The sequence below is a fragment of the Cyprinodon tularosa genome, unplaced genomic scaffold, assembly GCF_016077235.1.
Source record: "Cyprinodon tularosa strain WSP-4 unplaced genomic scaffold, ASM1607723v1 ctg310, whole genome shotgun sequence".
In the NCBI taxonomy this organism is placed as follows: domain Eukaryota; kingdom Metazoa; phylum Chordata; class Actinopteri; order Cyprinodontiformes; family Cyprinodontidae; genus Cyprinodon; species Cyprinodon tularosa.
Window position 1 is genome coordinate 1,265,941 of NW_024039020.1, and position 24,178 is coordinate 1,290,118.

The 24,178-nt window shown below is 39.6% G+C and overlaps 1 protein-coding gene across 1 annotated transcript in view; it reads right to left on the minus strand.

Annotated features, from left to right (window-relative positions):
- ppp2r3a (protein phosphatase 2, regulatory subunit B'', alpha) overlaps nucleotides 1-24,178 on the minus strand; it is an 89,436-nt gene that overhangs the window by 32,987 nt on the left and 32,271 nt on the right. Inside the window, exon 2 of the mRNA XM_038292348.1 lies at nucleotides 54-3,566. Within this exon, the coding sequence (XP_038148276.1) occupies nucleotides 54-2,786 (2,733 nt within the window). The 5' untranslated portion in view covers nucleotides 2,787-3,566. The remainder of the gene's footprint in view (nucleotides 1-53; nucleotides 3,567-24,178) is intronic.

Genomic DNA, 24,178 nt, shown 5'->3' on the forward strand with positions numbered 1-24,178 from the left:
ACATGTCAAAATCCGCCTTATTTCTTCTTTGTGCATTTTCAAATTTTACATACCTTGATGACCTCTGGAGTCTGCTGAATGAGGAGGGTAGAACCAGCTTCTCTTAAATCACATGGATCACCATCAGCTATGACAATATCTTCTGTGACTGAGAGGGTAACAGGAGATGATGCTTCTAGAGAGGATGGAGGTACAGACTCATCTAAAACAGTAGACATTTCAGGGTTTGCACATCCAGAGTCAGCAGGGGATTCTGGATGAAATTCAACTTTAGGAGCTTGAGCAGTTCCGTCAGGCACAAGGTCAGACAAATGTTCTGTAGCAGCATCTGTTAAAGGTTTAGGTTCTGATTCAATTGTAGCATTATGGTCAGCATCAGATGCTGGTTTAGGTGACACTGTAGATGCATTTTCCTGGGAGTGGTTTGAAGCTACATGTTGAACTTCAACTGTGTGCATTGAGGGGGCAGTGGAAACTACTGCTGGGGTTGTGCTGTTTGGGCTATCAGCCCTACTGGCTGTGACCAGTGTGTCCTGCAGGAGCCTCATCACCTCCCTCTCCTTTCCAGATTTTCTCTCAGCACTACCTGTACTCCCAGCACCTGAATCAACAAGCTCTTGAGCAAAACTCTCGATGCTTTCAAGAATTCTTAACAAAAGTACTCCATCCTCTTCCTCTCCAGTCCCAGTTTCATTGTTTACTTCCTGAGGAGGAGTGGGACTCTGGGTTACCCTGTAATTAACACCATTCACGCCAAGGTGGTTGGCTGGTTTTTGTACTTGGTACTGGGGTATTCTGGCTTGAGTGAAAGACTCATTGGAGACAATCCCTTGTGCTCCTGCTCTCTTCCTGGTCTTAGCTGGAAGTGGAGGTTCTATGGTTTTTGGGTGGCTCATACTCTGAGAGAGATTCTCCAAGTCCATTAGAAGTTTATCAATGTCATCATTTCTGTGCGAAGCACCTTTGGCTGTTGACACTGTTGAGGAGGAGGATGGCCAAGTGGGAATGTAGCCAGAGCTGCCTGGCAAGTAATTTGACGAGTTATTAATTGTGTTGGATTGGGAAAGGTGTGGTTGTGTTCCCATAACACTTACAATATTGTTATGGGTATTGTTAATCACTCTGGTTGGAGTGTGTGTCAGCCGTGAGATTTGATCCGTAGTCTTTGCGACTTCTCCCTCTTCCTCCTCAATATATAGAGCTTCCATAGGCGATATTGAGGGAGTGTGTGTGTATGATGGTGTTGGAGAGTTTCTTGGAGGGGTGGTTGAGTGTTTTGGAGACGAACTGGAGGTCGAACATATAACAGGTGGGGGAGACAGAGTGTGTTGGGTGTTCAAAGAAGCATGTGTGGGCTGTAGTCCATTACTATATGATATACCCTTTTGAGAGACTGAACTCTGGACTGATTTGGTATGAAGAGAATCCGATCTTAATAATGTGGATGAAGTTGTGACGGAGGAAGGAGTAGAAGATGTGGAGTGTAAATGAGTCTTGGAGATGGGAGGCGACTGCACCACATCTTCATAGCGAGGAGGTTGCTCATTGCCAAAGATCGGAGAAAAAGGTCCTTGCTGTATAGAGTGAATAGTGTTAATCAATTCAGCCAGGTCACTGTGTCCACTTCCAGGTGCACCTTGACTGCCGTGACCCGTTCCTCCTAAATTTCCAACTCCTTCCAGCTCCAAAGGAAGCCTCTTGAGATAAGAGCTAAGTCGGGTCATCACTGCCCGATAAATGCTGTCAGGATTTGTACCTCCATCCTCTGGCCCTCCACCTGCTTTGCACCTTATGCATTGCTTGATAATGTCAGTGCATTTCTTTAAATCCTCAGAGCATTTAAGCAGGATGTCAAGGCAAGCACGGATGTCTTCACCACCTGCTCCTCCGCTTCCAGCCTCTGCCCTTGTCTTTTCTAGAAGTCGGGCAATAAGGTTCTCCTCTCCAAAGGTAGTGCGGTACAGGGACGCCACGGTGTTTAGACTCTGGTCGAGTGTCCCAATACTTGAAAGGCTGCTGGTGGACCCACTACCAATTTTTGTGGTGGCTGAAAGAGCACCAGAGCTACCCTTTAGCTTTGCTCCATCCACTCCATTCCCTTTCCCTAAAACAAATGGTGGCACATTCTCGTCATTGGAAGTAACTATGCCATTTGTCATAGTATTAGTTGTTGTGCTTGTTGTTAGACTCGAGCTAAAGTGGCCATAGATTATTTCCAGGTCAGTTGAGCGACGACTAAAAGAGTCAGGGCGCACTTTACGACCTTTGCGGAGAGTAACATGACTAGAGGAGGACAGGCGGAGCTTGTCAAAAGAGAACTCTTTGAGCTTGCCGCTGGCCAGGTTAATAGCCTCTTCAGTGATATCCTTCAGGCTGCCAGAGCAACTTAGATTCCCAATAGATCCTCCAGTAGTAGAAGTCTTTTTACCCCGCCATGTGGGGCTGTCCTCCCCTAAAGACAAATTGCCACTGCTGTCTGCCCTCTCCAAACCTCCATTTTGAATGGGATCCATAGAAATACAAAGTTTACCATGGTTAGGAAGATGCTGAGAAATTATGGTATGGGTGTGTGTTGGTGAGCCGTTGAAATCATTGTATGTAGATTCAGGGGCAACTAGGAGCTCAGAGCATGTGCCTCGATGTGCAACGGTACAGTCCAAACCTTTAGACTGTGCCCCACATGGCCCTGCACAGTAGTGCACAGCTTGGCATTGAACACGTCGGTCTACCACCACACTGTTGTAGCAGCTGACACTGCTTACAACTACACGATAGGCTGCTGCCATGCTGGTCAATTCTTTTCAAGACATATGATGGGTAAAGATAATAAAATTTACAACTGCTGAATGTTTAACAGTTTCATAAAAGGTCCTCTTGTTAAGGTTTTTCAGCACACGTTCATTGATTGAATTATCTTGATAGAATATTTTGTCTCTGATCTCAATTGCATAATTGTCAACAGATATATTTCAAACACAAAAACAAAGTATTAATAATTAAGACCAGAAAAGAGAGACACGTCAAAGCAACATCCAATCTTAGAATAAGTCCATGCTTCCAAAGCTCCTTTTAAAGGGTTCAATTTTTTGTTGTTGTTTTGGAAGGGCAAAGACATCCTTGTCTGAGATTTCTTGGTCTCTTAATAACAGCTGTAAGGTCCTGCCTCTCTCCACAGGCGCATTCTCCCTTTCCTTTCAAGCAGCAGCTCATTAGCCACTAATGAAAACCACAGAGGATGGTGACAGCAGAAGATCCAGCAGAGTTATCACAAATACCTCCAAAGAACAGCCCCAGGGGTCTCTTTCAGGGCCAGGAAGGCTTTATGTTGCTCTGGCCCATACCCAACTACAGAGCAAAGAGATGTAAAAAGAGAACCCATTTTCCTTGCAAGGCTGAAGAACATTTGTGGGCTCCAACATAGCTGCAAAATAGTAGGGGACAAGTCACAGATTGTATCCTCTCTCTACGATGGAAAGCCTTGAGATCCCTCCCTTCTGTACTCTCTTTCACAGCCTCATGCATTCAGCCGTATGTTGGAGTCCTCGCATGTAATAGCACGACACCACCTGTAAGACAGCAAGAGATAGGAGAAAAAAATATTAAAAAGTAAGAAAAACCTGAGAAACTGAGAAAAAAAATCAAACACATCAAATGTTTTACGATAAAGATTTTTAAGTTAACAATATGTCTGTTAATGGATTATGATAAGCTATATGGTAAATGGTAAATAGTCCAATGTTATGCATTACTTCAAATTCACAAGTTATTTGTGTATGCTTAATGTGAACATTTTAACATTAGACATTGGGTGGGTACCCACCTGTATGAAATAGTCATGTGGTAAAAGCTTTTTTCCATACATCTTAGAGAAATCATCAGAAACAGTGTTATGGTAAGCAGCTGCAATATCACATTCCCTTCTGCGTCACTCCTGTGTAGCTATTTGCTTTACAGGTTGACAGATGGGTGAAGGGGTTGAGTGCCCCAAACTTTTTCTGCCTGCTTTGGTCCTTTCAGATAGGGTGCTATGCATTCAGCGCTATGCTATAAAACTTGTGTTATGAAAGTCAACTACACAGGAATTTAATTGGGCTACTGTAGAAGAACAGTGAAGGTTTGGCTGCAGAGAGCTGTCCTATGTGCAATCGGACCGCAGCAGCCAGAGGAAACAACACAACTAATATGTTGATGTATGAGCATCACCTAGAGCGATTTGCTAAATTAAAGGTAAAGTTTGTGTCATGTTAAAAACAATGAGTTATCTTTAGTCGTGTTACATTAGTGAAACAAGTGTAGCAATTACCAAAATGTCTGAAGTGAAGCAGACATTTTGGTGATTGTATTAGTCGTAAGTTGTTAAACAGATAATTTTGGAGTTGTTGGATTTTATATTAATTATCTTTAAGTAAAAGGCAAAAGTAGCAAATTGCTTCGTAGCTATAGCATCTCGCTTTGTGTCATTATAATCCATGTTGTTTTTTTGTGCAAGTAATGTTTACATACAGGTAAAAAAAATAGTAAGTGTAGTAGTTTGTAATTATAACATCACAGAATATGGAAAAGTTCATTACGCAGAGATATAGTTGTGCAGCATTTAAATTTGCATCACAATCAAAAGTTGTGCCCCAGAAAAAAGGAAAAATAGAAAAGCCTGTTTCTAAGTTTAGGCATGTGTATGATTTCACCTTGTGGAAATTTTGACATGACCTCACCAGTCAAAAGAAATGATGCATTACAGAGATGCCTGCAAGATGCCAAAAACAGAAACTGACTGAGATAGACACAAAGATAAGCACCTTGCACCATAAACCATACTCCATACCAACTCCAAAAAGCAGATTGATATCATCATATGGCCATTTGTATTTAGAGGCAGAGGTATTAATTTAAGCAAAAGTAACAAATGGGATACTTAGATATTCAGTTTTTCTCCTGAGGTAACAACTGCGACGAGGGATTGAACAGCCATAATTTGGTTTTCAGTTAAAACCACAAAGCCAATAACGGTGAAACCATATAGGTCGGACTTACTGAGAGACCTCCCATATTGAGGCAAAAATGCCCTCTCCAGTTTTTAAGATTTCTCCCTCTTTGTCTTCCATCTGCCTTCACTCCTGAGCACATATCTGTTTTAAAAGCTATACTTCCCCTCTCTACAACCCGTATTATCCTTTGCTTGTGTTGAGTTTCTCATACCTCCCTTTTCTTTTTGTTCTTAACTCCTGTCCAGGAGCATGATAGATGTCTCATAGGAGTGGTGCAATTATTCATACAGGTTTTGGAAGGTGAATTTCGAGAACGAGTAAATGCATAATAGTTATGGCCAAGGTTATGGGAACCTAGAGAGTAGGTGCAAGCATATAATCTGTTGTGGAACCTTTAAGAAATTAAGATATTTACTGACATTAAAAATAATGGAAAAGATGGGCTTTCTGTTGGAAAAAATACTTATAGATTATATGGCAGAAAATTTCCTGCACCTGTAAAATAGCAATTTTGTTTTATGAGGAAGACAAACAGATGCATCATCTTCCTGTCACTCCTTCTCTTGTTTTTCCACGCAAAAACAAGAGCAACAGCTTGCTGTTGCTGAATCAGACCTTTCTGCAGGAAACTGCACTTCCTGGCAATGTGCATGTAAAACGTGGACAGTCAGAAATAGACTGTTGTAGGGTGGTAATCACTGAGACGTGTTCATGCAAACACTTCCACTCACACTCCCTTCACCTCACTGTGCACATTCTAAGTATCTGTGTGTGTATCTTAAGTAAATGGCGGCTTTCCAAACTGACGCAGAGTATGTAAACAAACCACCCTGGTGTTTATAAGGCAGAAAAACCTCTTTGGGTACAAGTCCTTCAGTGCTTACGCCCACCTGGGTGTTGAGGAATGACTCAATGGTACCTATTACACTGAAAAATCTCTGACACATAGATTCAGGGTGTCCCTATCAGTTGTATTGTTTTGGTAAGTATGCATGGAATAAATAGTGATATCAGCTTTCAACTGAATCTCAACAAGGTAGAGCTTCATATCTAAACAATAAAGAGGCAATCTTACTAAATCCACATAGGACAGGCCTTCTCATAACCATGGAAACTTACTTCAGGTCGAGATACAGAGGAAGCCTATCTTGAGAGCTTAAATAGATAGAATTCAAACTATAACCACCTTTTTTCTAAAAATAAAGTAACTAAAGAATTTCCCTTTTAAAGTGCATATGGTTTTAGTAGGCCAATTACATCCGATGCTCCACTTGATTTGCTACACCTGGTCAATTTCTCGTTAACATAAAAGCAAATAATTGCATCTTAGAAACAAACAAAATGTAGGTGCCAAATAGACTTGCACGTTTAATCAGCAGATCATGACAATTTGACAATCTTCATGTGATTGGCCACAAAGGGGCAGTAATTATGAAGACCACCGATTTTAAACACCGGTTGTTGAAAAATTTCTTTTCTGAGTGGACACACATCATTCTACACCTTGTCCATGTTTGTTTTGGTCAGAGCTTCCAAAACAGGGGGTGAGAACACTGGGAGAAAGAGCAGCACAGCCGGGATGTAGGGGCCAGTTGTGTCACCCTTTGGAAATAAGGAAACAAAACAGTAGATCAGAGGAGCCCACTGGAGATAAGGCAGCTCAAGAGGAAGGCGGAGAGAAATCCGCCAGGAAAACAGCTCCAGGATGGACTACAGCTCACCTAAGCAAGTTAAGGGGGTTAAAGGAATACGGCAGAAGCCTGAATTAGAGAAACAGATATTAGGGGCTCCTCCAAGCAGACAGAGTGGCGGATTGGGTTGAGAGGGCAACTACTGGTAGGAGTGGTGGTAGGACCAGTCCTTATAGGGCTAAAGTAAAACAGCTTTTTTAAAAGCCACCAACAAACCTCTTAAGAACATTCCTTATTCCATCCTTTGTCAATATAATTTTCTCCATCTTCCATTTCATCTTAAAACAGCTAGTTTCCGCTGCCTCCTTCACTAAAACATTAGTCAACTCATAACACTTTCTCACCCCCTATAATTTTGATACCTAATAATACCATGTTAATGTACATGGGAAAGCAGCTGAATGATTTATGGATTTGATGCTGTGATTGTTGAGCGACAATCAGGCGATGTTGTGATTGGATCCTAAAATCCTGACCGGTGCAGCATAGTGCACAGTATGCTGAAACTGAAAAACCTTTTTAGATTTAGAGTGCTGGGTATAAGGGCTGAGAAACCGCTAATGTGCCTGCAACACTCCTGCCGACCTGAGTATGGTTATGACCATGTCAGTCTTCTAACGAATATTTCAAGCAGTATAATTCAGAATGTTGCAAAATCATAATCATCTAAAACTGGTCGCAAGATCGCCTCAGAGAGTTTACCGCACTACAATGATTTATGGACAGTGATGGGACTAACGGCGTTGAAAGTAAAGGCGTTATTATTGCAGTTACCATTGCAGACACCCCTTCACTGTGCATTACCCAGGTCGCACAATTAACCTTTTTTCATGATAGGACTCGTGCGCGCCTTGTCATGAGAGAGGGGAGAATGGCTGATGTATAGTGAGATTCTGTCTGTCAGTTGGGTAGGTGGTTGTTTCTGCTGGCGGGTGTTAACGTACAGCACACACAGAGAGATGGAAAGTGAGGATGACTCCAGCAGCAAAACAGCGTTTTCCAGATGGAAATACCGGTGTTACGTCAAGCTGCGCTTCATCATCACATACGGTTTCCCCTGCATCTCCGCACAGCACAGTCGGCACGATTCACCACGCAAGTGACAGGAAACGCGCATGCTCGCTAAAGGCGCGCAACAGTCACCCTGTGCTCGCGCCACAGGGGAACTATGGAGAGCGTGAACAATCAAATAATAGCCTATATGGAGAAAGGGAGAAATCTGGATGGATGGATGGATGGATGGATGGATGGATGGATGGATGGATGGATGGATGGATGGATGGATGGATACTCTGCCTTTTCAACCAGCTGTACTTTTTAATTTAAACATTATTTGATGGCCTTTGTGGCAGGGATGGAGATCCATATTTTATGTCACACACAGAGTATAGATCAAGATAGATAGATGGATAGATAGATGTTGCAGTACCTATAACAACCCAAACACACAGGATTTCAGAATTAGACATCCCCAGCTATTAATTTCACCAGATCTGAACGCCCTGTTAAAAAACTTCACATTGCGTTCCCCCCTGATGTCATTTACGTTGAGTTGCAATAAATGCAAAACTCTCTGCAGGTTCTTGTCTTTGTTGTCCGCTCTATTCAGCTGGCTTTGGAAACACACGGCGAGAAGGTGGGGGCCGGATGGTGAGGGTTACAGGGGCGAGAAACGCAAAAGTGACGCAATAGTTACTTTTACTAGTAACTAGTTACTTTTATTGCGGAGAAGTAACTAGTAACTATAACTAATTACTTTTTCAAAGTAACGCGCCCAACACTGTTTACGGATCACAGATCTTAATCCAGCAGAGCGAGTCCAGGGATGGGATGGAATGGGAGATTGCTCCCCATCCCCAGATGGATACATGGTATTAAAACATTGAGTAGAAAGGGAGAAAATATCAAGGATCTAAATGTATTGTTTTATAAACTGTAAGGAGTGTCTTTCATGCTGTTGCTATAGATTTAAAAAATCATTTTGGAGTGAAATTATTGGATTATTCATTATTGATTATTAAAGCAACTGGTAACTAACTTACTAATTAAATATTTTTTAACTAGAGTATACAGACTCCAAAGCATGCCATTTGCTCTAAGAACAACTGTTTTAGATTAAAGCAATTCCCTAACTTGTTCATCTAATCTTTTATGTTTTGTGTCAGTATTGTGACAGAGTAAAACCCTTGGAGTTTCACTTTATTGGCCAGTCCAGAAGTTTTTTAGACATTTTAGACAATGTATTATTGTCGCCTTTTACAGCTGCTTTTTATGTCTCTGCTTCCGTCTCCTTGAACCCCAGTCAGCCTCGGCAGATGGCCGCTCACACTGAGCCTGGTTCTGCTGGAGGTTTCTTCCTGTTAAAAGGGAGTTTTTCCTCTCCACTGTCGCTACAAGCATGCTTAGTGTGAGGGGTTGTATTTGAGTCAATGAATCGATACAATCAACTGGTTTTCCTTAGATAGAAAACTTTGTATCAATTTGACTGTATGATCTGGTTGAACTGTAAAGTGCCTTGAGATGACATGTGTTATGAATTTGGCGCTATATGAATAAACTGAATTGAATTGAAATTATAACTCCTGGTTTCCTTTTTTGGCTTTAACCCCTCTCAATGTGTAGAGGTATAAAACCAGGCCCTAATCAGAATGGAAGTACTCAAATGGCAAAAGCCATTTCAGTCACACCCTCCTATAGTGCCACAAAATTGTCTCTTTGTGTGTGAACAACAGCAAACACGAACAGAAAGAAGTGGTATAGCTGAGTTCCTTTAGAAAATTGTGAATGCTGTTTGCTGTGCACACTGTTGATCATTTGTGTTTATCATAGCAAGAGTGAAAAGGACTTTCAGAGGAAATAGGTCTGTGTGAATAAGGCCGAAATAGGAACCACCAACATAACCTCAGGGAGCCGGGGCAGGCCTGTGCATGCATGCTTTTACATGCAGGTACACACTGGGAAGAATTTTAGCGTAGTAACTGAAATCACACAGAGAAGTCTGCAAAACTATACTAAGGTTACGCATGCATACCGAAAATATATTGTAACCATCAAGAATGTTTTACCAGGATATAGGCCCTCTCTTGTAAGCTAAATTGGTAGATGCCATTGAAAATAGATCAAGCATTTAACAAGTCCACAGTATGACTGATGAGTAGATTAAGGGGATGTCATTCTAGGAGCTTAATGTTATGCTGCTGTTTTGATTCAAAAGTCAGTTGAGAAAGGCTTTTATGGTAAGCGACCTGTTAGAACACCCTGTTGTGTCAAAAGTAAAAGAATGTGTTAAAAAAAATGATGTAGTGTTTCTTTTGTATCCAACTCCATTTGTGTAATGCAGCAATGTTTATGGAGCTATTACGTCCCACAGGATAATGCAGCCAAAACATGCTTAAAAGTTGGTGCAGTGTTCTTAGAACTGTCAGTGCTGCTCCCTCCAAACATATTTTTGATAATTTTTTGCAAAATTACTCAAACTTTGTTTATTTTGCTCATAAAATCACAAAACTCCTCCTATACACACCATACTCCAAGTGAAATGAAAATATCTTTAAATGGACATCATTAGCAAAGGTACACATTTAAATATCAAGAGCAGTTTTTACATCCATCGATTTCCCTTGCTTTGATCTTTACAAATGTGGTTCTGACTGAGTTCTTCCCGCATTACCTATCTTGGTTTGTCCATCAATCTTTCACCCACCAGCCATTTTGTGGCACATACAAAAGAGGGGATATTTTTGCAGGTGAGATGTATACTTCTCATGAAAGGGGTCGAGTTTCAGCTATCCTTATTTTTTTGTGTCAGACAAAGAAAGACTAGTTGAAACAGAAATGGGGAAGGTGGACTAAATAAGAATAATGCCATTATTGTTCTTCAATATTATTCACAACAATAGAACATAAACATAAAATAGAGAAACTGCAACTTAAAAATGTCAAGGCCATTTGTTTTTCTAGTTTCACAAGAGGATTAAAGCACCCTTGCCAGGTCCCTCTAAAGATCAGCTACTATGTGAACCAGATGTCTCTGCACAAACCAAAACACTAGCCTAATGGAGGAATATATCCGCCACAAGGACCTGAACCCTGACCCTTGTGCTCCATCACTCTTTTCTTTTCTCTCTTAGGGCTAGTTTAAGTTTTCTGGGCAGGATTGAGGCTGGACATGTGTGAATCTGGCAGCCACTTGAGGGGCTGTTCTTGTTATGTCTGCCAGAAATATGGTGTGGATGAGGCTCAGGCTGACAACACAAATCACTGGGCTCTGGAGATACGCAGACCTTAAGTCACAAACTAACTTTCATCCTTTTTGTAGCATTTCTCTTTTCTACATAGTTTGCATGGGTCAGTATGATATAGGGTTGTCACGATACTAAACTTTTCAACTCGATACCGATACTAAGGAAAATATTCGATACTCGATACCATTTTCGATACCACAAGGATAAAAACAAAGACTCCAAAGTTCTACAGAAATATTTTCATGAATAAATAAAATACAATAAATACAATAAACAATAAGAACAATATTTTGAGGTTGTATGCTGTGCACAATATTAAGCAAGCTTGATAAAAAACTTAAAATTAAGTGTTCCTTCCTTGGCTATGCTTTGCACACATAACAATGACACTAGCCAAACCGGTTAAGAAACAAAAATAATTCTCAGCAGCTGCACCTCTTACAAAAAAAAAAGTCTGAAACTGAAAAACGCACAGAATTATTCAATCACACAGTGTTCAGAAAGTGCATTGTCCCTGTATTCTGCACTTTAGATGAATGACTGCTTAGGTGCCACTGGTGGTGGCACTGTATCGATACTTTTAAAAAGTATTGTATCCGGATACAACTTTTCAGTATCGATACTTTTTTGAGTATCGATACTTGTGACAACCCTAGTATGATATTAGTATTATAAACTAATTTTTAGTGACAAAAAAATCACATGTAAATCTGTATTAATACAAAAGCATAAAACAATACCTTTTCATGAGTAGTTTTTATTCTTTTTTTAAAGCAGAGATTATTTATACAGCTGTTAAAATTATAAAAAATCTGACTTTTTCAGACTTAAATTTGTTGCAGTTCTAGGTATTTTTTTGCAATTCAAAGGGAAAATACAAATGTTTTCTATGAACACACCTCAAATATTGCAAAAACAATATTTAGGCAAAAGTGTTGAACAGAAAGTGCTTTAAAATTGTACAAATAATATTTTACCTTTTTATCTGCTCTGCTTTTGGTATATCTCATAAAGAAATAACATTTCAGTTGATATTTCCTAATAATCAGTTGGGCCATCTTCAGTGGACTGTTCAAAATAACAGGCTTGTTTCAGTTTTAAAGTTAAAACGCTGTTGTCAAAAATAAAATTTACTTTAATAAATCTCAAACTGTATTTGAAAGAATCTTGTATATGTTCTGAAGAATTAATTTGTTCCATGTATACAAAATCTCAAATCCATTAAAGGCCCCTCAATAAAAACAAATGATGTTCTTTCCTCTAATCACATTTAACATTGTGTGTGTATTTTCAGGACGTATCATCAAAGTATGGGAGAGTCAAAGATACATTGTACCTCATTATTTTTTCATGTTTGTTTCATCTGGATCTCTTTGACACAACACATTCTGTTAAAAATATCACAAAAGTAGTATAATTTATCGCTGTTTTTTTTTTGGAAGGGTAGTGTCCAAACTCAGAGTAAAAACCTTTTAGCATTACCGATTCCAAACAAGTTCTAATTTTTATAAAAAGTAATTAAAAAGTCATAGAACATGTATTTTCTTTCATCTTATGCCTGCAAATTGGAAGATTCATCTCTACAGTAAATGAAAAAATATTGTTGCAGAGTTGAAGACGGGGAAAAAAAAACGATTTCAACCTTTAAAAATTAGGAAAAATAAACAAATACAGATCCAATTGTAGAATAATAAAGAAGATATTTTGAACTTAACTCAATAGTGCAAAATGCTGAAGGTCCACAGGTACTCTGTTTACTTTAAAAAGCCTGACATGTAATAAAAATTTCAATTAATCCCAAAATGAAAAAAGAAGGCTTTAATCTATTAGCATCAGCACATCTAGAGTTATGCAAAAACTTAATAAATAAAGGCTGAAACAATGCCAAGGCAGAAGATGTTCTTTCATAACACTTTAATAGACTTCATAGGGACCAGTCATCTGCCACAGACTGACCCCTCCAGTGCTGAGCCAGCTGTTCATCCAACACTTTCCACATCTCCAGGGTAAAACAACTATGTGGACACCTCAGCACCTCATTAGGGGCAAAACTACCCCTTAAGACTACAGGACACATGGTCACATACACACTCACAAGCGTAAACAATATATAGCCCCTCAGGGAATGCATTGTAAGCAGAGGTGAGGATGTTTTTCTTTCTGTGCAGATGAGCGAAAATAGTGACTCACATCTTTCCTTATCCCTATATGCTTAAAAACTGCCTGACCTAATAAGGCTAGCAGGCAAAGTTTTGTTCACTCGCATTGTTAAAAGCAAATGATTCCCCTGCAGAAGGGCAGAAAAACTGAAAAATATTTAACACTATGGGTCGCATGAGAGGTTGATGATTAAATAGGTCTTCAGCCTTGAAACCAACCCAAAAAATCAAAACAAGCACACACAGACTGCATCCACCTAAACGATAAAATCACAATCCAACACATCTTTGTTACAGACCGACACTAACACGCACGTCTGCATCCTGCTCTGCCGGGAGCTCTTAATGAGCCGATCACCTGCGTCACAGGTAATTTCAAAAACATTCATTCGGGGTGACGTCATGCTTTTGGCCGAGCTCTGCTAATGTACATGGAGTCAGTCACAGCAGCAAGACATTAGATACACACATGCCTTCACAAACAATCATGTTGGCAAAACGGAGAGAGAACACGCAAATAAATCCAACATAATTCACATGGACAGCTGACCTGGATTTAGCCAGTCGACGCTTTATTTCTGCTACCTTCTACCACCCAGACCCAGAGGCAACCAACATGCATTTAATTTATTTCCAACAGGGAACAAGGCAGCAAAACAAAATGAACAAAGGTCTGGTTTTTATTCTCTACATTTTTATGGAGGAAATATTGCTGCAACAACTCTATCAATTTAACCATTATTTCAACATGAAGTCTGCTGGGATGAACTCTCTTCCTCAGTTCCTCCTAACATGGCTTGCCTTTTAACACATTTTTCACATTTTTTGTACCTTATTTATTTTATTTTCATTTCTTATTTTTCTCAATTCTTTCATTCTGCTAACTGTCATTCCTATTTTATGTAGAGAGGTTGGTTGAGGTCGTTTGGTTGGTTGGAGACCTTATAAAGAGGGGGGTGTACAGTATACAAAACAACATAAAGGGTATATACCAAAAAAACGTAAATCAATATAGTATTAAATTAAGAATTCAAACAAAAACATGGTATTTCTGTTAAAACCTGCTTTTTATTGTTCTTATCCAGTTTTCTGAGAAAATGAGTTTTGTGTTTTCATTACCTGTAAAGCATGATTATTCAAATAAAAAGAAATTCATTTTTGAAACATATTACTGTAAATGATTTAGATTAATTATTAGTTTCACCTTTAAGCTAAATGACTTACAGTTATTAACTTTTCTTTATATATTTCTTTTCATCGCCTGCAGATTTTGTTGTAATATATGTGCTACTCTAGGATACAACTCTGATCCAAATGTTAAATAAGACATCACCATGCCAACAAGCACACTTGTGCACCATAATGTGGCTGTACTGATGGCAAGGTGGTTCTCAATGTAGTGATGCCTGACTGCTAAAAGCTCGAGCGGGAGATGGTTAGGAGCTTATTTCTGGCTCTGGCTTTTTAATGGGGTACAAGTGGAGAATCCTGAAGCAGCAGCAAGCTGAGCTTTTTCTATTAAAATGGATAACAGATGACAGGTCCCCAAACTGCATCTGTAAATCCCCAATTAAAAAGCTTTTTTTCTTCCCAAGAAAAATGTCATTATTGGTATTCATGAGCTGATTTAGAAGATCACTTAACCGGAGGGCCTAATCGTTTCTTTTGCATTCTTAACACTTCTACTTAGACTTACCATTTATCATACGAAGAACTGTAAAGGCATATCTAATGTGTCAAATGAGATGGTCGGTGAACAAGAAGAGAGATCAACCAGTACGTGGTAATATGGAGCCAGACAGTCCTTTTTCCCACGCTTCACTGTTGGTGGTGAAGGCCAGAAAGTCAAGATCTCACATTCTCCACATTTTTTTTACACCGCACATAAATAGTCAACACTACAGCAATAATGAAAAGAGAAAAGGAAAACTTAGCTTCAGCAAAAAACAAGTAAACATCCGGCTCTTCATTTTTAAAAGTCCAATAATCTTTTATCTCTACAGATTTAGAGATGCAATATACTATGGCAGTACAGTTGATGTGTCAACTGTGTCATTACCGGTGGGTTGCTCCAACCTTTGCACAGTTGGACACCAACATTCTTCCAAGCCAGATAGCTCATGCTCAGTAGAACTGGATAAGGGGCATCATGAATCAGGATTTGTCTTGTCCGTTTTTTTTGTTAGGCTAAGCTCTAGGCTACTGTATCTATCCCTGGGCTAAGGTATCATTAGATGACATTATCATTGCTCTAAACCAGTGCACCATATAACTGGTTGTATGTTTCATGTTATTGTCCTGATGCTTGTAAAGTCTTTTTTCAAATTTTTTTTTTGTTTTGTTTTGGGTTTTTTTTTATGATTGCTCTGTATTTAACATAATCCACCTTCCCAGCTTCTTTATCCCTTCCAAGGAAAAATCTCCCACAGCTGCCAACGTGTATCATGTTGGGGATGGTTGGATTAGGATTATGTCCTGTTATGTTTGTTCCAGTGAGCAGAGTGCTAATAACTGTATAATACCTGTCTGTAAGCCTATAAAGATAAACAACTGTTTAATTGCATGATAAAAATGAAAAATTTTTAAGAGCTCAATTAGTTAAGTTTGCATTTTTACATTGTTTCCTCTACTTCTACTAAAATGCCTGGATGACAAAAGCTTTTACTCTGGTGCATTGGTCTCCACTCACCCCTCACATTTTCGTTTTATTTTGCATAGCAAGTACAGTATAGCATGAAATCCTTGTGACTGAACACAAGCCAGAGAAATGCTAGTTGAGATTTGGGAAAACAGACATGGAAATGGTTTCAAAGTTGAACATAATAGCTGCAAAGTTTGAGCATTATGGATTCAAACAGAAGAGTTTTATCATTTATCACAATAATTTCTGAAACGATTTAGCCACCAGAAAAAAAATATATATATATTATGATGGGCCTACTTGTCCTTTGTGTTCCTTGATCTTCAGAGGATGCACTAGTTGATTTTTCAAGAAAAAGGAAATCCACTACAGAAACTGTAGCAAAGGCAGCTTTGCATTCACAGTCAGACTTGCCGAGTATGCTAACTTATGTTAATTATATTGTTGATTTAATTAGTTAGCAGGTCAAATTGATCTGGGCCAAAAAGGACTTCAGAGCATCACCATAAAAATCTCTTTATTTTTAGCTTTTATGGTTAAATTACCTTAAAAAATTGAGTGATGACTTTATCTGCTGTATAAAATCAATGCATGACTGCTAAATTTGTTTTAATTAGAAGCTTTCACAACTACAGTCAATTAAGTGCAAAGCCATTATTGAGAAACTGTGTGGAGGTTGTGACAATACACATTTGAATTTTCAGAAATAAAAACAGCTTATTCTGGCTTTCCTGGAAAGATCTCTAAAAGTAGCTCCTTTAAGTGCTGGCTATATACAAAATATAGAACCTCTCACTAATGTAATAGATCTACAAAAACAATCTCTACAATAGAAATGTATTATTTTTGTGGAGCAAAGCATGAAAAGGTGTCTACAGTAACAACAATTGTCATTTTTTTTCTTAAATTCCCATTTAGGAAAAAGTTTGAGGAGTTAAAGCCAGACTTTTTCATCAAAGGGTGGTGTGTGGATATGTGTGTGTATGTGTTTGTTGGGGTTGTGTTTGTATGTGTGCATCCTGCTGTCCCTGTCCATCAGAGGGTCATATGAGGCGCAGATTAGGGTTTCTAACCGCAAACCCCTGTCGCCATGACCCATCGTCACTAAGCCTGTGAGGGGTGTCATCCTGATCTGAACCACTGGTGACTCACCCCTTCTTACCAGCTCCATGTCCCAACACACACACACACACACACCCACACACACACACACACACACACACACACACACAAGCGACAGCCAAATCAGGACTTTGCGATGCAGCCTCAGCTCGTCAACCCCACTATTTTGACCAATTTTGGCCAGAGTGGATCACTGACCACCGTATGACAGCAACTAAATGGTCATGTATTTCATTTACTACTCTGCAATTCTTGTTTATTTCCTCATGTCATAGAGAAACTCTGAGGTGCTTTATAAGAAGTACCTTTATGTCTCATATTAGTTAAACTTGTGTTTGAATGCCATTGTTATTATTACCTGAAGGAAATGGCCATTGTTTCTATGAACACTTTCTCCTTTACACTTTCTTCTTTACAATTATATATTCATTAAACCATTCATTAAATTGTTAAGTTTCAACCCTGTGCCTTTTTTGCATCCCAATCAGTTTCATGAAAAAAAAAAAAAACATACATCCCTCTTGACCCATTTCTTCCATTGTAACCACAAAATTTCAGTGTATTTTACTTGGATTTGGTGTAATAAGCAAAAATAAAGTGGCACATAACTGTGAAGTGGTAGGAAAAGCAAACCTGGTTTCAACCACTGTTTGACATGTTTCTTACTCTTCACTCTAGAATAGAATAGAAGCATATAATTTAACTTTACTGTCATTACACTGTCACAAGTACAAAACAAAGAAATTCACTCTCTGCATTTAACCCATCCCTTTGGGGAGCAGTGGGTTGCCATTGTGCAGCGCCCGGGGAGCAGTGTGGGATTAATGCTGCGTTCACACCGGTCGCAGCTGGCGCGACAGAAGCAGCGAGTTTACATGCAAAGTCAATGGTTGACGCGCATCAAGGCGCAGCAAAAGGTCCCGCGGCGCGTTTTGAGCAGCAGGCGCAGCGCCTCTGAGCAGCTGAAGCAGCGCGTCGGGCGCGTTTAAGCATCTGACGCGCGTGACGCGCCGCAAACGCGCTGCTGCTCGAGATGGAAAAATTTAATTTTTGCTGCTCGACGCGCCGCGTCAACCAATCAGAGAAGCTGATCTGGGAGCTGGCTGGGAGAGAGACACAGCGCTGATGACACAGACCGCTCTGATTACTCCTCTTAAACAGTTTATTAACGCATAATTAACTTAAAATATATACATCTGCCGGCAGAATATGTTCGCTTTTATTATTCTGGTGCCTGCAGATCGGATTATTTAGATGAAAAACACCTACCAGTTGCTGCTGATGAAGGGATTCCTTCTGTCGGCGCACCGCCGGTATGTGGGGGTCTGAGCGGCTCCGACAGAAATAACATTGGGAGGCAGGATTGTAATCTGGATGAACTGACTGCACTGATGAAGTTTTCAGGTGTATTTTCTCACTTAAAAAAATATTAAAACTACTTTATTCCCACTGATCACAGCAAATATAGCTGCAAGGCAGAGAAAGGAGAGTGAAGCTCCGCCCAACGCGCGTCAGAGCCCCTTTTGCACCGCGCAGCCAGAGCAGCAAAGCTGCTTCAGCCACGCGTCAGAACTAACTGGTACAAGCAGCAAAAATGAAGCAGCAGACGCGATTTTGCTGCTTTTGCAGCGTCCGGTCTGAACGTAGCATAAAGGTCTTGCTCAGAGACCCAGAGTGTCAGTCCGTGGGAGTGGGGCTTCAACTTATAACCTCTGGAACACATGCCCTGACGACTAGCCCGCCACTCCCCAATTCCCCCTAATACCTCTCAATAAAACCAAACCACTTATGTTTAAAATCAACTTTTGGGGATGGGGGTCCTATAATATATATTTTAATCTAGATATAAATCCAGCTTTCCTTCAGTGAACGAACAGCATCATAAAACCAAGGAAAACATGGGTTGGCGGTAAGGCGCATGACCCATATACTGGCTGTTGCAGGTTCGAGTTCTTGTCCTGACCTTTGCCAAATGTCTCTCCCCTCTCTTGTAATCCACTTTCCTGTCTACGCACTTTCAAAAACAACAACATAAAGGCCACTCTTAAAAAAAGAAATGTTTGAAAAATACAGTAGACACCAAGCTTTGAACATTGCAACAGCCAAAGTCCCACATCCAATGGTGGGAAGAATTGGGCACAACTGCAAACCTAACAAGATGACTATATCTGAGTTTAGAAAGAAGTAGCCAGAGACCTGTAGTAACTTTTGAGGAGCTGTTAAGATTTAAAACTCAGGTGGGATAATCCAGAGACACATCCTGTTAGTATTAAATATGACCTTCATGAAAGTATGATGGTCAAAAAGCAATTATATATTGCGATTACACTTTGCCACTAGAAAGTTAGAATTTCTTGCTCTTGTCAGATGAGAACCCAAAATAGACAATGTGGCAATAACTGGTGTGTGAAGGTTATGCAGCACAACCCTATTCAGAGTATCCCTCATTGTGAAACATGGTGCAGGCAGCAGGTAGCTGGGGCTGGGTTTTTTTCTAGCAGGATTTGATAGAATGCATCAAATGCATGTCACATTTTTAGGTTTAGTTGGTTAAAAAAAGTAGGAAATAATTTCTCTCTATTTTAAAGCTTTAGCTTTAAGCTCTAGTTAAAGCTCACAGTACAGCTTTATGTAACATGTCTTAGCACTGATTGCTAGACTTGAAATAGTCTCCAGAGTGTTTATGTTAAATGATTTATTCGAATATCTGTACAAGAACATTGGATATTCCTTCCAGAACATTGCAAATAGCCTTACAATATTCCCACCTCCATATGGCCCACCATGATAGTGATTCTATAATGAACTTTTACAACTGTATATAGGATGATAGATCTTTCACCAAAACCATAACAATTCTAGCAAAATTTTTTAAGCTATTAGAACTTTTTGACATATTAAGCATTTTTATTACTCTATATGACCTGAGATTTAAAAAAAAAAAACTGTCTCAAATTTAAGAGTCGTGACTTAACACCCCAAAACTCACTTGTTAGAGAGCAAAAGCAATCTGACTGAGCAGCGGAGGCATGACACTTTGTGCGGCGAGCTGTCGCTTTGAGCCTGTTAGGGGGTATTTACAGCCCAATGTACAAACAAGACCATAAAACCGGACCCGCTTCATCTCCCCCTCACCCCTCTCTCCTTTCTATTAAACCTGTGGTTGAGCTAAACCTCAACAGACAGAAATAAACAAATTAGGACATGTAGTGGGAGCAATAAAGGGGTGCAGTGAATATGTAAGATACATTAAAAAACTTGTGGGACTAACTAGTTAGAGTAAGCGCCGATGGAAGAGTTAGAGTTTAGAGGCAAATATTTGAAATGAAACCAAGAAATAAATGTAGAAATACAAATTTTTTGGGAAAAAAACAACCCAAGCACAGACCAAATACACACAGGCCACTTCCTCTGTTACTGGGCTATTTTCTTCCTCGCTGTTTAGCATCTATTCTTGGAGTCGTGTTTGTGCATTTGACCCCTGCTCTCTTTTCACGGTCAAATGTCCGGCTGCCTTTTCATCTGGAGAGCGTGTTCATTCTCTGAACCCCTCACTATCCTTTAAAGTGTCACACATGGTAACACCTACAGTTCCACATTACTCACCCTCTTCCCTTTGCCCTAAACGACTCAGCGTTCTGTTCTTACTTCCCTCCATTGCTTTTTCATTAAAAATCACTCCATTTGTTTTACTCTTAAGACTTTATTCCCCTGCTGCTTCACATAAATATTAGTCACCTAAAACCTGTTTAATAAAATCGATTCACATGACACTGCATGAAAAGTGGGATTTTCGTCAATATGCGGCACTGTAGATTGTCGTGGAACTTCAGGTTAGCGGCAGTTTACGACAATTTGCAGGCTTCGCCGAAAACTCCCGTAAATTGTCAGAAATTGACGTGGAATTTCTTAGGCAGTGTTCCCCCCATGCCCCCCCCCCCATGGAATTCTAGGGGAGGCTTTAACATGTAAATGAACATGCTGTGAGCTATACAAATGCAAACCAGGGTTGCAGGGGGGGTTTTACCCCAAGTGACATCTTTCTGGGTAAGAAATTCTCTGATACAAAGAGATCAGGCTTAGTATAGCCTCTTACATTTTAGCTTGAATTGATTTATTTAATTAAAGTATAGAGACCAAAACAGATCTTTAGCTGACAGAGCAATACATTTAGAGCAATAATTATAAAAAAAAAAAAAAATTGCATTTAAGATAAAAAATAAAATGTTGTCTGTCAATATGCTCAATTCACAATTACTTAAGTGGAAAAGTTTCAAGAAATGAGTCTGAGATGATTTACTTTATAACATGGCGCATTATCCTGTTGGAAGTAGCCATGAGAAGATTGGTACACTGTGGTCATAAGGTCCGGCCAGGTCAAGATCCGCAATTGCAATCGCACCAAACAGGAAAAAGAACTTCGACAAATTCCGGTTCGTCAAATTAAAATATAGCAGCAACAGATCGGTGACTAGAAATTATAGCACAATTCTTATATATACAAAAAAAAAAAAACTAACACCGTTTATTTAAATGATTGGATCCAAACTATTGGTTATTCACCAACGAGGAAGCAGATTTCTCATCTCCATCAAAATATTTATTTTATACCGAGGGACTTAAACTTTAATCAAATCCATTCAAAAGAAACTTCTTATTACAGGAATGAAAAGAGATGCTGAGTTTGGAAGTAGTGAACAAGTTCATTCGAAAAAAAGCAGTTTTGAATTATCCTTATCCCCGTTACAAAAATCTACAAAAATATAAATATATATATATATTTGGGCAGAAACTGAACATATGCTGGATGATGGTGGGATTTTTTTAATATGTCATATTAAATTAAGCGCTCACAGGGTTCATACAGGAATGAGTGACTCTAATTTAATGCTATTTTAATGCTATTTGAAATGATTTTAATGCCATCATCAAGAACCATGTACACAAGTTATTAGTGTACATGAAATATGAAGGAGCTGCAAGCAGAGTTCCATGACTCCTGTATGTATGTAAACACACACACACACACACACACACACACATATATACGTATATATATATCCTCTAGCTTTTTCTCCGCCTGGAGCGATATAATATATCTGACGAAATTGTTTTTATAAGCATTTTTTATTAAAGAATTATAAATACTTCGATAAACATATTTAAATAATTTTAGTGCCAATTAAGGCCTTGATAAAAAAAAAAAAAAAGAATGATTTTTTAATTATTTTTATTGATCCGCGGAAACTCTGGTTCATCTCGCGCATGCTCTGTACGATCTCCAAGAAACTCAGAGCGGAGCGGTGTGCAGCCACAGTGGAGGATGGATGCTTTGCTTTGTGCAGCGGTCTGGAGCTTCTGGATTTCGGGGTAAAACTCCTCTTGGACGCGATGGCGACTCTGCATCGAACAAGACGAACTCAAAGAAGAGATGCTAGCGGTAAATATATGTTCGATTACTGCCTGCTAAGCTAAAAGCGGCCTAGCCTAAGCTACGGCTATTAGCGGCTAATAGTAGCCTTGCTAGAACAAGCTTTATTAAAGTGTATTTTTTGTGATTCACAGAAAGCAGTAGGCCGTCTTAACAACTTGGAGACTAATTGCAGGCGCTATGAACCGGAGCAAGGGTAAGATTTAAAGAATATGCTTTCATTCTGCGGTAAAAGGCAATGGATATGGATGGATACCGATCATTGCTCTACATTTTGTTTTCACAGACCTCCCATCTCGGCAAGTCCAGATTTGCACGATGTTGATAAAGACGACATTGTGTGTAAGTGACTTGTTTTAATGTTTTCTCCTTCCTTGTTACTGTGACTTGCGTTTGAATTTTTATTTATACCACTCTCATTTAATTGTTTTCGAGCTGCCTGTAAGACGTATTTTGAGACGGTACGCTGGAGCTTCAGATATACGCAGCCAGCCACACGCTGCGTGCGGAGGCTATCTGCTCGGAGTCGGGCCAGAAGAAAGAGGGTAAGACTTTATTTGGTGACTATTTTTCAGGTGCATTGATAGATGTGTTGTGTCCATACGCAGTGCGCTGATTCATTGTTTTTTTTTTTTTCAGCTGCTGAAAGCGAGGCAGAGTGTGCTAGCAGATGAGGAAGTGGAACTCTGGAAGTCCGCCTTCCTCAGCGGTGTCTCTGGATGGATTGTCCGGTCGCCGCCATTTCGTAGGCCGGATCTCACTGAACTCTGTGTTAAGCTGCAGTCCCGGTTAGAAGCGATGCCGAAGTACAGGGCCACGCACAGTAGGCGTCTGCACATCGGACCTGCCTCGGAGGGAATGCTGCCAGTTACCTCCAACCCCGAGGAAGCAAACGGACCATTCACGGACTTTTAATTTTTAGAAACGCATGTGTTTGGATACGCGTTGTATATAGTTGTGTGTGTTTCAATAAAGCTCTTTCTTTGCATGAACAGCTTCCCGGCAAATCTTAATTTCCTGTATAAATTCATTCATGTCCTTGATGGTAGCATAATAATTGTGTAGTAGTGTAGGATAACATAAATACACACCATATGAATGAATAAATATATGAATGAATAAATATATATATATATATGAATAAATATATATATGTAAATTTATATGTAAATATATATATATGCCAACCAATCACGAGCGACTTTACTTGTTTAAAAAGAAGTGGTTCCGTCCAATACTCAGTAAGAAAATTAAAGCCTGGCGTGGCCACATGTGGTTTTGCTGCCAATCACGAGCGATTTCATTTGTTTGAGAATAGTGGTTTCAGCCAATACTGAGTAGGTTATTCAAGCCAGACTTGGCCAGCCGCGCGGGTTTGCTGTATTCATATGCTAATTAGGGCCATTAGTACAGCTGATCGCTCTCCACATACGTCACGGTACGTTTTCGACAATTTGTGGCACGACAAACGCGGACAAGCACGGGTTGCAAATTGTCGGAAACTGACGAAAATCAGGCAGATCTGCGGGAGTTTACGGGGGTTTACGGGGACGAAAATCTCACTTTTCATGCAGTGTGAATTCCTGTTGATAGCTGTTCGTTTGTTCCATACTTTCCTAGTCAATTTGTCCAATTTTATAGCAGCATGTTGTTCCATAAGACCTCTATTTGTACCCCCTCCCTCAAAAATATACAAACAAAAAAAAACAGTAAAATCATTGTATTTAGCTTTTATATACAGTATACAATGCCTTGCAAAATAATTTGTCGTGATTAAAGGAGAATTCCGGTTTTTAACACTTTTAGCCCAATTTCTGTAGTGTCCAGGATGAAATCGAATGATCGACACCAAAATTTTGACAATTGGTCCTGTCTCTGCTTTTTGGCTCATGCAGAATCCCCCCC